The sequence below is a fragment of the Eretmochelys imbricata genome, chromosome 1 (genome assembly GCF_965152235.1).
Source record: "Eretmochelys imbricata isolate rEreImb1 chromosome 1, rEreImb1.hap1, whole genome shotgun sequence".
Taxonomy (NCBI): domain Eukaryota; kingdom Metazoa; phylum Chordata; order Testudines; family Cheloniidae; genus Eretmochelys; species Eretmochelys imbricata.
In genome coordinates, this window is record NC_135572.1 from 138,374,890 (window position 1) to 138,387,584 (window position 12,695).

A 12,695-nucleotide genomic window follows, 5' to 3' on the forward strand; every position below is an offset into this window, starting at 1 on the left:
ACTCCACTGTGTTTATCTATAAACTAATTGACGTAATTAAAAGACAGAGTGCTAGTTCATACGGCCTGAGACAAAGGCCCACATTAAGAAAGCATCTTTGTTTACTGAGGAAGGCCAAAGAAGGAGAAGGAGGGCCAATTACTTTACCTTATGGCTGCCTCTACTTCACTTCCAGGAACAGTTGTCACATTTTTGGCAGAGTCTGTGACCACAAACCAAAATGACACCCTCTCTGTCATATTGCAAAGCAGCACATTGGAAATTCTGTGAACATTTAAAACAAAATGAAGTCATTGGAAAATAAGTACAAAACAGAAGTACATACTGAAGTGGTACATGTTGTCACCATATTTTGCAGTGTTTTAGTCTAAGGAGAAAAATCTTTTAGAAAAGGAAATTATTAGCTTCTGTTAATCTGACTGAGAAAGAAATACTGGTCATATTTTCAAAAAGAAAAGGAGTACTTGTACTACAAGTACTCCAAGTACTTGGACACTGGTCGCCGCTCCAGGCCAATGGGGGCTGTGGGAAGGGCGGCCAGCACGTCCCTTGGCCCGCGCTGCTTTCCGCAGCCCCCATTGGCCTGGAGAGGTGAACCACGGCCAGTGGGAGCTGCGATCGGCCGAACCTGAGGATGCGGCAGGTAAACAAACGGGTCCGGTGCGCCAGGGGCTTTCCCTGAACAAGTGGCGGACCAGCTTTGAGAACCACTGCTCTACTGGATCATAGGAGAATCACAGAATTTGGGTTCTTCTGAGCCCCTTGCTCTGACATTTTGCAAGGCAGCAGACCTTTCTCCTCCCAGTAGAACCTTCTGGACACTATGAGGATTTTTCTGTGAAGAGTAACCAGCAGGGCTAAAATACTCATCTTGACATAATCAGTTCAAATCTGAGAACACACAAACACTTGTCATTCCATTTCTAAATGGTCAAAATATTTTAAATACGGATGTGATCCTTGTGTGGAAGATACAGAACAAAGTTTGGTTCTGTGTGGCAGGTCAATGAAAGATACTGCAGATTTTTAAATATAGGTGTGATAAAAGATACAGCAACAACTGATTCTGCTATTTGATTGAAAGTAAATGTTCTCACATTCTTTATGTGCTAAAGATTAACTTGTCTCCAACACAAAAGAGATGCACATTATTTCAAACAAGTCACAGATTAGGGAAACTAGGGTTACCAACACAAATTACAGAGGATCAATTTTTAAGACTGCACGATCAAAGGTTGGTTTATGTAGTTCATGAATGTCTGTATTTCAGAGTGCCCTATTAAGGCCCTATTAAGCAGGAAATCAAGGATTTGTGCCTCTGTTGGAAAAGTTAAACTTTTCAATAAACATTCATTTTCTGTCTATTATTAGAGAGTACTCAAATGGGTAGCGTGATTTTTCTGTCTCACACAACTTTGTAAATTTAATGTCTTTAAAGTGTTAAGCACAAATCAGTGGTTTATTTTTAAAATTCTAGTTTGATACATTTTAGATTGAAATTTGAATTTAATGGGAACCAATTCTGACATCCTGACATAAAGTAAGGTCTAAACAGGGCTTAGTAGTAACAGAGGGGCAGTAATGGGCACCTACTGCTGGCCTATTGCCATCTCCTACACCAAAAGCTGGTCACTGTAGTGAAGAAAATCCTCTATTATCCCTCCTCCAAGAGTCTAGCAAGGGGTCACTTTGAATCCTAGCAGGTAGGGGGTTCTGTCTATGCTGATCCATCCACTATTCATCTCTCATGTTCTTGAAGAGTACGAATCAGGTGTGAGGGTTAATGAAGCCCTGAAACTGCTGTAGGAGCTATGGAGCATCTCTCGTGCTGATCAGTGACTTTGTGGCAATGATTCTTTCCACTCCCAGATCATCCCCCTCTGTGCACAGCAAGAATTTGGACCTATACTTGCAAGGGGAACAAGGATTTGGACCTTTATGCAAAAATGTAATCCTTCAAGCATTCTCTGGTTCCTGTGATTTCATAAATCTTTGATCAATTGTGTATGTCTCATATTGTTTAAATCTAGACCATAACATGCCTCAGTGGTAATGAGCTAGTTTTTCTTTTATGATACTGAGTAACTCATGGTGAATCTTCTACAACCCCTAATGAAAATTCATTGACATTTTGCCAGTAAAATCACTGATACTGTAAAATGGAATGTAAACAGGTTACCTAATCAAAAAATTAACTGGCACAAAAGTTACATTGCTAGATTAAAACAACCCTACCCAATAAAGAAAGTGGAGAGGGGAATGTTTCTGTGACTTCAACTCACAACATTTTAATTGGTCTAATATGACACATTACAATACACTGATTCTCCTCTGACAATGTAGCACCAAAGAATTATTCCTTTTCCAATGATACACAAAACCTCACCTCCAAGCAAGCAATAACACTGGCACAAAATGTCACACACCGGGGTGTCGGCAGTACAACCTCGTGATCAGAACAAGAGCCCGGCCTAGTGGTTGGAGCAGAACCAAAGGATAGAGTTGGAGGCATGGTCAGGAGACAGGCCACTGGCCAGAGCCAGAGTAGAAGCAAAAGGTGGTCAGGAGACAAGACAGTGGTTGGGGTCAGTTCTGAGGAATGGAGGGACCGGGCTGGAGCAGGGCAGGCAAGGTTTGGAGCAAGGGCTGGTGCAGGAAGCAGGTGTGGCACAGCTGTGGGCACTGAACACATTGTGCAGCCACTGTGCTGTTGTTGCTACAAGGCTTAAATGGTGGTCTGTTGGCCCTTCTGTCCAATAAGGGAGCACAGTTACTTAGTAAGGGTTTTATTGAGTTCAGCCAAGCTCGCTGGATTCCTAGGAGGCCACACCTGGAGCCAGCTAGGTCCTGACAAGCAAGTATAGATTATAATAGTTTCTGTGGGCCTTGATTCTTTTTTTAACCTACACTGGTATAAATAAGCAATAATTCAACTGAAGTGAATATGGAATTTAATAGAGAATGACAACTGTTCTACCAAATATATAAATTAATCCACAGGACTCCATAGCAGAAATTCAATTCTGTATTAAAATTGATAGGCAGGCTTAAAAATGTCTATGGAAAAGATTTTTTTCCACAAGGGGAATTATGTTGGTGTCAAACTGGCCTAAGTGACAGGAGAAACTGTCACAGTATTTTCCTACAGACAAGCTAGAAGGGCATACTGAGTGGGGTCCCGCAGGGATCAGTCCAGGGTCCAGTTCTGTTCAATATCTTCATCAATGATTTAGATAATGGCATAGAGAGTACACTTATAAAGTTTGCAGATGATACCATTCTGGGAAGGGTTGTAAGTGCTTTGGAGAATGGGATTAAAATTCAAAATGATCTGGACAAACTGGAGAAATGGTCTGAAGTAAAAAGGACGAAATCCAATAAGGACAAATGCAAAGTACTCCACTAAAGAAGGAGCACTGAGCTGTACACATAAAAAATGGGAAATAACTGCCGAGGAAGGAGTACTGTGGAAAGGGATCTGGGGGTTATAGTGGATCACAAGCTAAATATGAGTCTACAGTGTAACACTGTTGCAAAAAAAGCAAACATCATTCTGAGATGTATTAGCAGGAACGTTGTATGCAAGACATGAGAAGTAATTCTTCCACTCTGCTATGCACTGATTAGGCCTCAGCTGGAGTACTGTGCCCAGTTCTGGGTGCCACATTTCAGGAAAGATGTGGACAAATTGGAGAAAGTTCAGAGAAGAGCAACAAAAATTATTAAAAGTCTAGAAAACGTGACCTATGAGGGAAGATTGAAAAAATTGGGTTTGTTTAGTGTGGAAGAAGACTGAGGGGAGACATGATAACAGTTTAGTTCTCTTTAACCTCTGAGGATAGGAGAAGAAGCAATGGGCTTAAATTGAAGCAAGGGCAGTTTAGGCTGGACATCAGGAAAAACTTCCTAACTGTCAGGGTGGTTAAGCGCTGGAATAAATTGCACAGGGAGGTTGTGGAATCTCCGTCATTGAAGATTTTTAAGAGCAGGTTAAACAAACACCTGTCAGGGATGATCTAGATCAGTGGTTCTCAAAGCCAGTCCGCCACTTGTTCAGGGAAAGCCCCTGGTGGGCCGGACCGGTTTGTTTACCTGCCGCGTCCGCAGGTTCGGTCGATCGTGGCTCCCACTGACCGTGGTTCGCCGCTCCAGGCCAATGAGGGCTGCGGGAAGGGTGGCCAGCACGTCCCTTGGCCAGCGCCGCTTCCCGCAGCCCCCATTGGCATGGAGCGGCCAGTGGGAGCCATGATCGGCCGAACTTGCGGACGCGACAGGTAAACAAACTGGTCCGGCGTGCCAATGGCTTTCCCTGAACAAGCGGCGGACCGGCTTGGAGAACCACTGACCTAGATAATACTTAGTCCTGCCTTGAGTACAGAGGACTGGACTAGAAGACCTCTCAAGGTCCCTTCCAGTGCTACACTTCTATGATTCTATTTGAGCAGTAGGATTTGTAAATTCCCAAGGCAGATAACTGGGTTAATATTAAAACTTAAGCCCATTTGATATCAGCATAATAATTTTTCTGCTTCCAAGTCAACTTACTATTATTTCTATTGCTATTAGCATGGCATGCAAGTAGCATTGATGTCAGCAGGGGATGGAGCAACTCCCCTGTTTTTTCCCCAGGTGGGTGAAATTGCCACAAATCTGAAGAAAAAAATTATGAAAACAGGGTTTCTATCTAAAGTAAGTAAGAAGTGAATCTTCATGGATCATAAGCTGAAAAAGTGAACAATCTTGAAAAAGCTTTACAGGTCACCTTTAATGATTTGTTTACTTCAACTCATTTTCTCTGAGAAGCACTCATGTTGTTTGCAATGACGTAAAATAATAGAAGCATGCTGTCACCTGACTTGTTCCTGTGGAACCTGAGGAAAGCAATGGTGGTACATACCAGGTATGGCTCTCTAGCTTAAAGGACAGCTTCTTACAAATCAGAATGAAATGGTAATGAACCAACATCTCAGTTATGGATGGGGTTGTTCTATTTAAAACTCAGTACTGCAGCTGCAATCAAATATCATATGACTCAGATTAGTTAATCTCTTTGCAAATATGGAAAATGCTTCATCAGACTCAGTGCCAGCCAGGGCCAGTTTTGCTTAAAAGTAAATCTAAAGCCTGGTCTCAGTAAAGTACTAGGGCTGCAGACATTTCTATTTAAATTCATAAACAAAACAATACAGGATACCAAAATATCTTTATATTGTTTTCATCTCTAAGGAGGAGGTGAGCATATTAAAGACATAGGAACTGACACTGACCAAAGACCTATCTAGTCTAGTAGCCTGTCTTATGACAGTAGCCAATACCAGAAATTTGAGAGGAAGTTATAATACTCAATAACATGGGGGAGATTTTCTCCTGACTTTAGCTGGTAATCAGTTTATGCCCTGAAGTGTGAAATCTGAAGCATTTTCCTGATTGAGTGTAAGGTAATTAGGCAGTTGTACTCTTAGCAACAGATAACCCTCCAAATTCTGATAAGTGTGCCATTGTAGATCACTCTTGTCTTCTTGCATGCTGGCCTTTCTAACATCTTGTCTATGAGATGCAGAGGGGAGCACAGGTAACCAATGACAAAAAAGGGAACCGAGCCTCTATCATCATGCCTACCTGAGAAATAACACTGCATTTCTCATTACTGCCACCCTTGTCCTTTCTTTCCCCTTCCTTCAACTCTTGGCTGTTCAGAACCTTCACTTATGGTGTCATATATTACATTTAAAGCCAAATTCTCTGCTAGTTTAAATAGGTGCAGGTCCCCTGAAGCCGACTAACTAATTTACGGCAACAGAGAATTTGGCCCATAGATTGTACACTGCTTAGGGAAGAGATTATAAGCCGCCTAGCCCATATCAGGATGGCAAAAAAAAATAACAGCATTGCAGTATGCTGGTTCTACACAGTGTTTATTTTTATAACTTCTCTATATCAAAATAGGTTCCATCATAAGCAATATTGTAAACAGGTATATTGGAGGACTGAGTGTGCACTTACTGAGTTGTTTCTTTGTCGGAATATCTTCGCATTGCAAAAGCCACCATTGCCTTGAACAGGTATTCTTCACTTGCATCCCAGGCATACTGTAAAGAAAGACAGAAAATTAACAGTTCTAGCACTAGTACTGGCAGGGAGGGGGTTATATGGAGCACTAACCCTGAAATAGTCCATCATTCAAAAAGAAATAAACTTCCCTGATAATGCTATGAAAATAATTTCTTGAATATTGTTTGTTGTGCACAAAAGATTTTTAAATGGCTTGTCAGAAAGTTATAACTTTTCAAAAATCTGAATGGACTGAATGCTTATGAAAGTTGCCAGTCTGAGAGCACTAGAGATCTAATTTTACTCTTCATCAAAGACTAGGAATACCAACAGAAGCTTCCCCAAGCTCCACCAAGGTGCCTGGGCCCTATCCTGGTCAGATCACCTCTATGAACAAAAGTGAAGTCTACACGCCATGCCCATTCAGTCCTTGGCCTGAACAGGCAGAGAGAGTAGTCTTCACCGTCATTCATAGAGGTAGTCTGAACAGTACAGGGCACAGGCACCTTCATTAAGTTTGGGGAAGACGTGCTAGTTGTGATGCTGGTTTCTAAGATATGGACATCTGTACATCATGAAAAGAACTCAATTCATGCAGGCAAGTGAACGGTAATCAGACAGTAGCAACTTTCAGAGAAAACAGAACAAGGCTAGATAGTGACATAGAAACGAAGGACCATTGTCTATACCTCTTTTACAATGAATACATTACTATCTGTATATACAGTTTCCCAAATATAAGTGTGTGTATATATATATAAAAACTCAGCCCTTACATAAGCTCAGCCCTTACATAAGCTATATATACCAGTTATATTCTACCAAATTAATCTTTGGCACAGGTAGGTATAATTCTAAATTACGTTGAATGGAGTTGCACCTGCTTATGTAAGGGCTGAGTTTAACACATTGTCTTGACACCTGACAGAAAACTGCACTTAACATAATTAATGTTCTAAGAGCTAAAAACTGAAAGCTTCTAAAAACATTCCTATCTCTGAGTCCATATTAAGCAATAATTGTAACAACGTTCATTGAAACTATAGAACAAAGAGGCTTAAAGTGCAGTTAAACTTCGCAAAATGACTTTGTAAAAAAAAAAATTGTGTGGGTCCATGTTTATTATTCCTAAATAACTTCATATTGTATTTGTTCAGTTTGCTAGTACAATGATTTTTTCCTCTAACTGCCCACTTCTGCGTACCTATTCTAAGATCTGAAAGTCAAGCTGTGTTATTTTTGTTCACAAATTATCAACATTGGTTATAAAGATTCTGCAACTGGAATATAGGGCCAGATTCTCAGCTTGTGTAAAGCGGCATACCTCCACTGACTTCCTGGAGCTATGCCCAACTTACACCAGCTGTGAATCTGAGCCGTCTTTATTAATTATTGATTGTGTGCCAAACAGAAAAGAATTCAGCTAACCCTTCCATGGGTGTATTGGCTGAATAGTGGTAAAGGGTATAAAAAGTAGTAAAAATTAACTTTGGGTAAGAAGATGTCATTTTATATAGTCAATTTGCTGATTATAACTGCACTTTGAAATGATTGCAGAATTAAAGTTAAAGCAAAGCAAATATTAGGACAGATTAGGATATTCAGCTAAAGGAAAACATATTTTAACCACTGGGCATGTTATTTTACATTTCGATACAACCACAAAGTAACCACAAGTACATTCCTATACAGTGGCTGAAATCCTAGCCCCATAACATTCAATGGCATACCTCCCAATGTTTCCAGTGGTATTGGACAGGTCCTGCCACAGGAGGGGGTGTCAGGTGCTGCCCTGAGGAGTGGAAGGCCGTGGCTGGAGGGAGTTGAGTGCTGCCCCCAGCAGGTCGGAGGCCTGGGGAGTTGCAGGACAAGCCCACCCTGCACTCACCCCGCAGCAGCGGCTCCTGTCCCACAGGTCTGGACCTGGCTCCCTTCACCATAATAGGGTAGTGGCCAGGCCAAATTTGAGTGGCACTGCGATGGGTGCCATGCTGCCCATCACCAGGGAGGCAGGTCGAACCTGAACAGCAATGTGACCCCGTGTGCAAGGACCCAGGTCGCAATGCCCGGAGTGGGGAGCTGGGCCCAGCCAGCCCCTTGGGACAGGAGCCACTTTATCCATGACAGGAGGCTTTGGGGGTCAAAGTAGGACAATCCCAGGAAACCTAGGATTGTTGGGAGGTATGTAGTTGGAGGTTTGCTATTTACTTCAATGCAGCCAGGATTTCACCAAGGTTTTCTATATGCAGAAAGAGAAATATACTAGCATGACACAACACTTATATATATTTTCATTCACAACTACGTACAGGATAACAGTTCTTCATAGGAGTAATAGCAGACCAATGTGGTGAACATAACATCCCTGAAAAGGCAGCTTTCAGAATCTGCTCTGGAAATACTGCTTTGCCTTCAGTGTATGATCGGTCAGTGGCTTCTATTATTATGATATAATAATGCTTCTCACTGGGTGTTTTAATGGTTGAGGCCAGAACACTGACAAACTTGCATGGACTGGTCATTGAAAGGGTGTTTTGGGTCCTATGGGCATTTCTGGAATTTTCTAAAAAGAATATAAGCAGTCACTGAGGGCCGGCAATACCAAGTTGAGAGTGGTGAACAATGAGGCAGGATCGGAACATGGTTAAGGGCATGTCTGCTAGTATTTTCAAAAGGCCTTACTGGGATTCCATACACTTACACAAGTCCTGCTGGTCTAGACATGCCTTGGGAATGACAATCTCAACACTCACCACACGCATCCCTTGGAGTAGGCTGATTCAGCGCACTTGAGACTTTCGCACTGATTATAGCCTGGTTACAAAAAGCATCAAATACACTGCAGATTATTACTGCACACAGAGAGGGAGAAAAGAGAGAGGCACTCTGGCTGCTTCAGTAAGTACAAATGCCACCAAAATATAGGCTCCATCCATTTATTTTGGTTTAGTCCTCTGCTATCCTGATGAAGAAATGTTTTCACAATTTCAGGTTTTCAGGCAGCTTCAACAAGTCCAATGGGCTTTTTATTTTTTGTATTTAATTCTAATCAACCACAAGGATTGCATCTATTGCCATTTCTATGACAGGGTGATTTAACCTTCTTCCAGCAGTTTGCTGGAAATTAACAATTTGCTGGAATGATAATATTGGAGGTCAGAAACTGCTTTCTACACCTAATTTGTAGTTTTCAGTATAAAATGAGCTTTTCAAAAATCCACATTATAATTGTCCCAGCAGAGCAGATACTTAGCTCTGCTGCACAGCTTGCAACTGTTTGTTTGTTTGTTTTTCTGAGGGGGCAATTTCAGTGCAAACATAAATAATAATACAGATCCAAACATAATAGTGAAAATGACCAATTTTGATTTTTAAACCCTGACAGCCACATGAGCAGGAGGAGGAAGGGTACCTCTGTGCAGGGATTTCACTCCTGCACATAAACAAGGATGTGAGCCACATGCATGATACCATCCTCACCTCCCTTGGGGCCTGGGATCCACACAGGAGAAGAGACAGGGGCTAGGTGGGTTATATAAACTATGGTATAAACTACTCATCACCAAATAAGGAGACCTTACATAGGCCATTTGAGATAAGGCTGAACTTGGACATGGAATCTGTAACAACTCAGAACTTAAGTAATGTTCAAATACAGATCCACATCTGAATGTTAGCATTTGGGCCCATTGCTAACATCTAGGACAGTGGTTCCCAACCAGGGGGTACAGCTACTCATCTAGATATTTGCCTAGTTTTATAACAGCCTACATGAATAGCACTACTGAACTCAGTACAAACTAAAATTTCATACAATGAGTTGTTTATACTGCTCTATATACTATACACTGAAATGAAAGTACAATATTTATATTCCAATTGATTTTATAATTATATGGTAAAAATGAGAAAGTAAGCAATTTTTTCAGTAATACTGTGCCGTGCCCTTTTGTATTTTTATGTCTGATTTTGTAAGCATGTAGTTTTTAAGTGAGGTGAAACTTGGGGGTACACAAGACAAATCAGACTTCTGAAAAAGAAACAGTAGTCTGGAAAGGTTGAGAGCCGCTGGTCTAGGAAATAAGAATGGTGCTAACATACAGTGGTGATGCATGCCAACATAAGAACATAGAAAGACAGAATGGTAGTCTGAATAAAGGACTCTGTCCCAAGGCCTAAACTTTCTTCCTACAGAACTGATGAAGATGTGAGACAGCAAAAACAAAAAGACTGAGACTTAAAAATAAAAGATATAGTATAAAAGAACACTGAATGTAGATGAGAACCACAAACCTATTTTTCATCATTTTAAGGATATCCGCATTCAAACAACACAGCACTGTTCACAGTGCTAAAAGAAAAGATCTTCCTCTTATTTGTTCATGGAATTACTGATTGACTCATGACTCACTATTGTACTTTTTCAGGACAGCTCCAAGAGGAAAAAATCCCTGTTATATTCATCATTATACCTATGTGCCCAGCTCTCAAGACATCCACATGAGGTGCCTTGAAAACAGATGACTATATAAGCTCTAGTATATGCTAATATAGGTAATAGACGTAGCATAGCATTACCAAATACATTTCTTTTTAAATAGCTGAGTACAAATTTGGCTTGTTTACATACTATTTATGCACATATTGCACTGCTTTGTACAAGAGATATTCTGAACACATCACTTGCAATTCAGAAATCAATAGCACACTATCAGTGAAAGAGAACTGCAATATTTAAAACGACAGGTTCTGTGCTGATCAGAGAGCTATTGCACATACCATCTTCTGTATTCTGTAAGTAGCAGAGTTATACAGGCAGATCTAGCATTCAGAAGGCAATGTGATGCTTCAGAAGTCTGACTCTGTGGGTCAAACTGACCCTAGACCTAAGAAGGCATAACAATCATTGACTTTAACACGTATTGTATTTATTTACACCCTGGCCAGTATGGTCCTGTTAATTTAACTCTATCACTCTAAATACCTATGTGACTGGCAGTCATCAAAAGGATTTGAGTAGTACCAGAGTTCTCAAATTATTTCATCATGTTAAAACCATTTTAATGGATTATCTTGCAGATCATCTCCCCTTCACTGTGTGATCACATTCCCTCCATTGGTGATGAAATAACATCTGTGTGTCAGTTACAGCAACTGCTTACATGGAAAAGAAATATTAGTAAAGCATTTATTGTATTTTCAGCTCCCCTTTAGTGTGATTTAGTAGCTAGAAATACAGAGGATATACAGTACCATGTGATCAGAGGCTCTCTGGGATCACCAATGGTCTAGACCAATGGTTTTCAAACAGAGGTACATGTACACCTGGGGGTACAGAGAGGTTTTCCAAGGGCGAACAGCAACTCATTTAGATATTTGCCTAGTTTTAAAACAGGCTACATAAAAAGCATTACTGAAGTCAGTACAAACTACAATTTCATACAATGAGTTGTTTATACTGCTCTATATACTATACTCTGAAATGTAAGTACAATATTTATATTCCAATTGATTTATTTTTAATTATATGGCAAAAATGAGAAAGTAAGCCATTGTTCAGTGACAGTGTGCTGTGACACCTTTATTTTTATTTCTGATTTTATAAGCAAGTGATTTTTAAGTGAGGTGAAACTTGGGGGTACGCAAGATAAATCAGATCCCTGAAAGGGGTATAGTAGTCTGGAAAGGTTAAGAGCCACTGGTCCAGACAACAAAGTTTAGGAAACTCAGTAATAACCTATAATGATCTGAACTAAAGAAGTAACAATATTATCATATGTATATTACAGTAACACCAACAGGCCAGCCAGGTCCGGGCTCCATTGTGTGAGATGCTGTATAAACATAGTAAATGTCGGTCCCTGCACCAACGAATTAACAGTCTTATTCTTGAACATGATAAAGAATGGTGTCTGTCTTTGCTACCATTACAAAATAGGCAAAAATCATTGATTACATTATTCGCTATTATTTGTTAGCTCTACAGACCTATATGCTAAACCCCTGGATATATACACCTTTATGGGTGATCCTACCATCCAAGATTTAAAATGCCAGTACTGCTTATAGTCTTGTATCACTGTATACTGCACATTCATTTGGAAATGAATAAAAGAGATTTAAGTAGCAGAGCATCTAATCAATGATGCAATAGGAGACTAAGTATTTTCCATCTGAAATTTATGTGATTGTACTATCTCTCCTCCATGTTAAAACTGGAAAGATAGCATTGTGCCCCAAATTATTAAGACTGAATTAATTTTAGAGTATATTTATAAATATTTGAATGTAATTTATCTGCAGATGGCATTAGAAGTACTGTAAAAAGGTAACCATTCGTTGTGCATCTAGAGAAGAAATTATTGACCATCTGTTGATACTTCTGTGTGTCAACAAACTATTCTAAAAAGGTTGTTGATGTAAAAACTATCCTAAATCAGATTGTTGCAGGTCTTAGCTTTATTCAAACCTCTCATACTGTGAGAAATAAACTACAATTTATTCTGTGTAAAACAACTAGAGGAATACTTTATTATAACAAAACCCAAAATAAGGGGTACCTTTTTGGGCTACTGCTTCAGGTCTTAGGTGCTTTATGATGCAGAATTTAGTAAAACAGTAAAGAGTGATGTAACTAAAAAAAA

At 40.1% G+C, this 12,695-nt stretch overlaps 1 protein-coding gene across 7 annotated transcripts in view; it reads right to left on the reverse strand.

Annotated features, from left to right (window-relative positions):
* Window positions 1-12,695, reverse strand: part of CLTRN (collectrin, amino acid transport regulator) — a 41,646-nt gene that overhangs the window by 13,282 nt on the left and 15,669 nt on the right. For 5 of the 7 annotated variants that reach the window (XM_077816174.1, XM_077816202.1, XM_077816191.1 and 2 more), the window contains 2 exons: window positions 6,004-6,089; window positions 148-264 (listed from right to left, as the gene is read on the reverse strand). In XM_077816174.1, coding sequence (XP_077672300.1) covers window positions 148-264; window positions 6,004-6,089 — 203 coding nt within the window. Of the gene's footprint in view, window positions 1-147; window positions 265-6,003; window positions 6,090-10,830; window positions 10,938-11,035; window positions 11,069-12,695 lie in introns of those variants that run through there. The other 2 variants (XM_077816185.1, XM_077816199.1) reach the window with 2 other exon arrangements.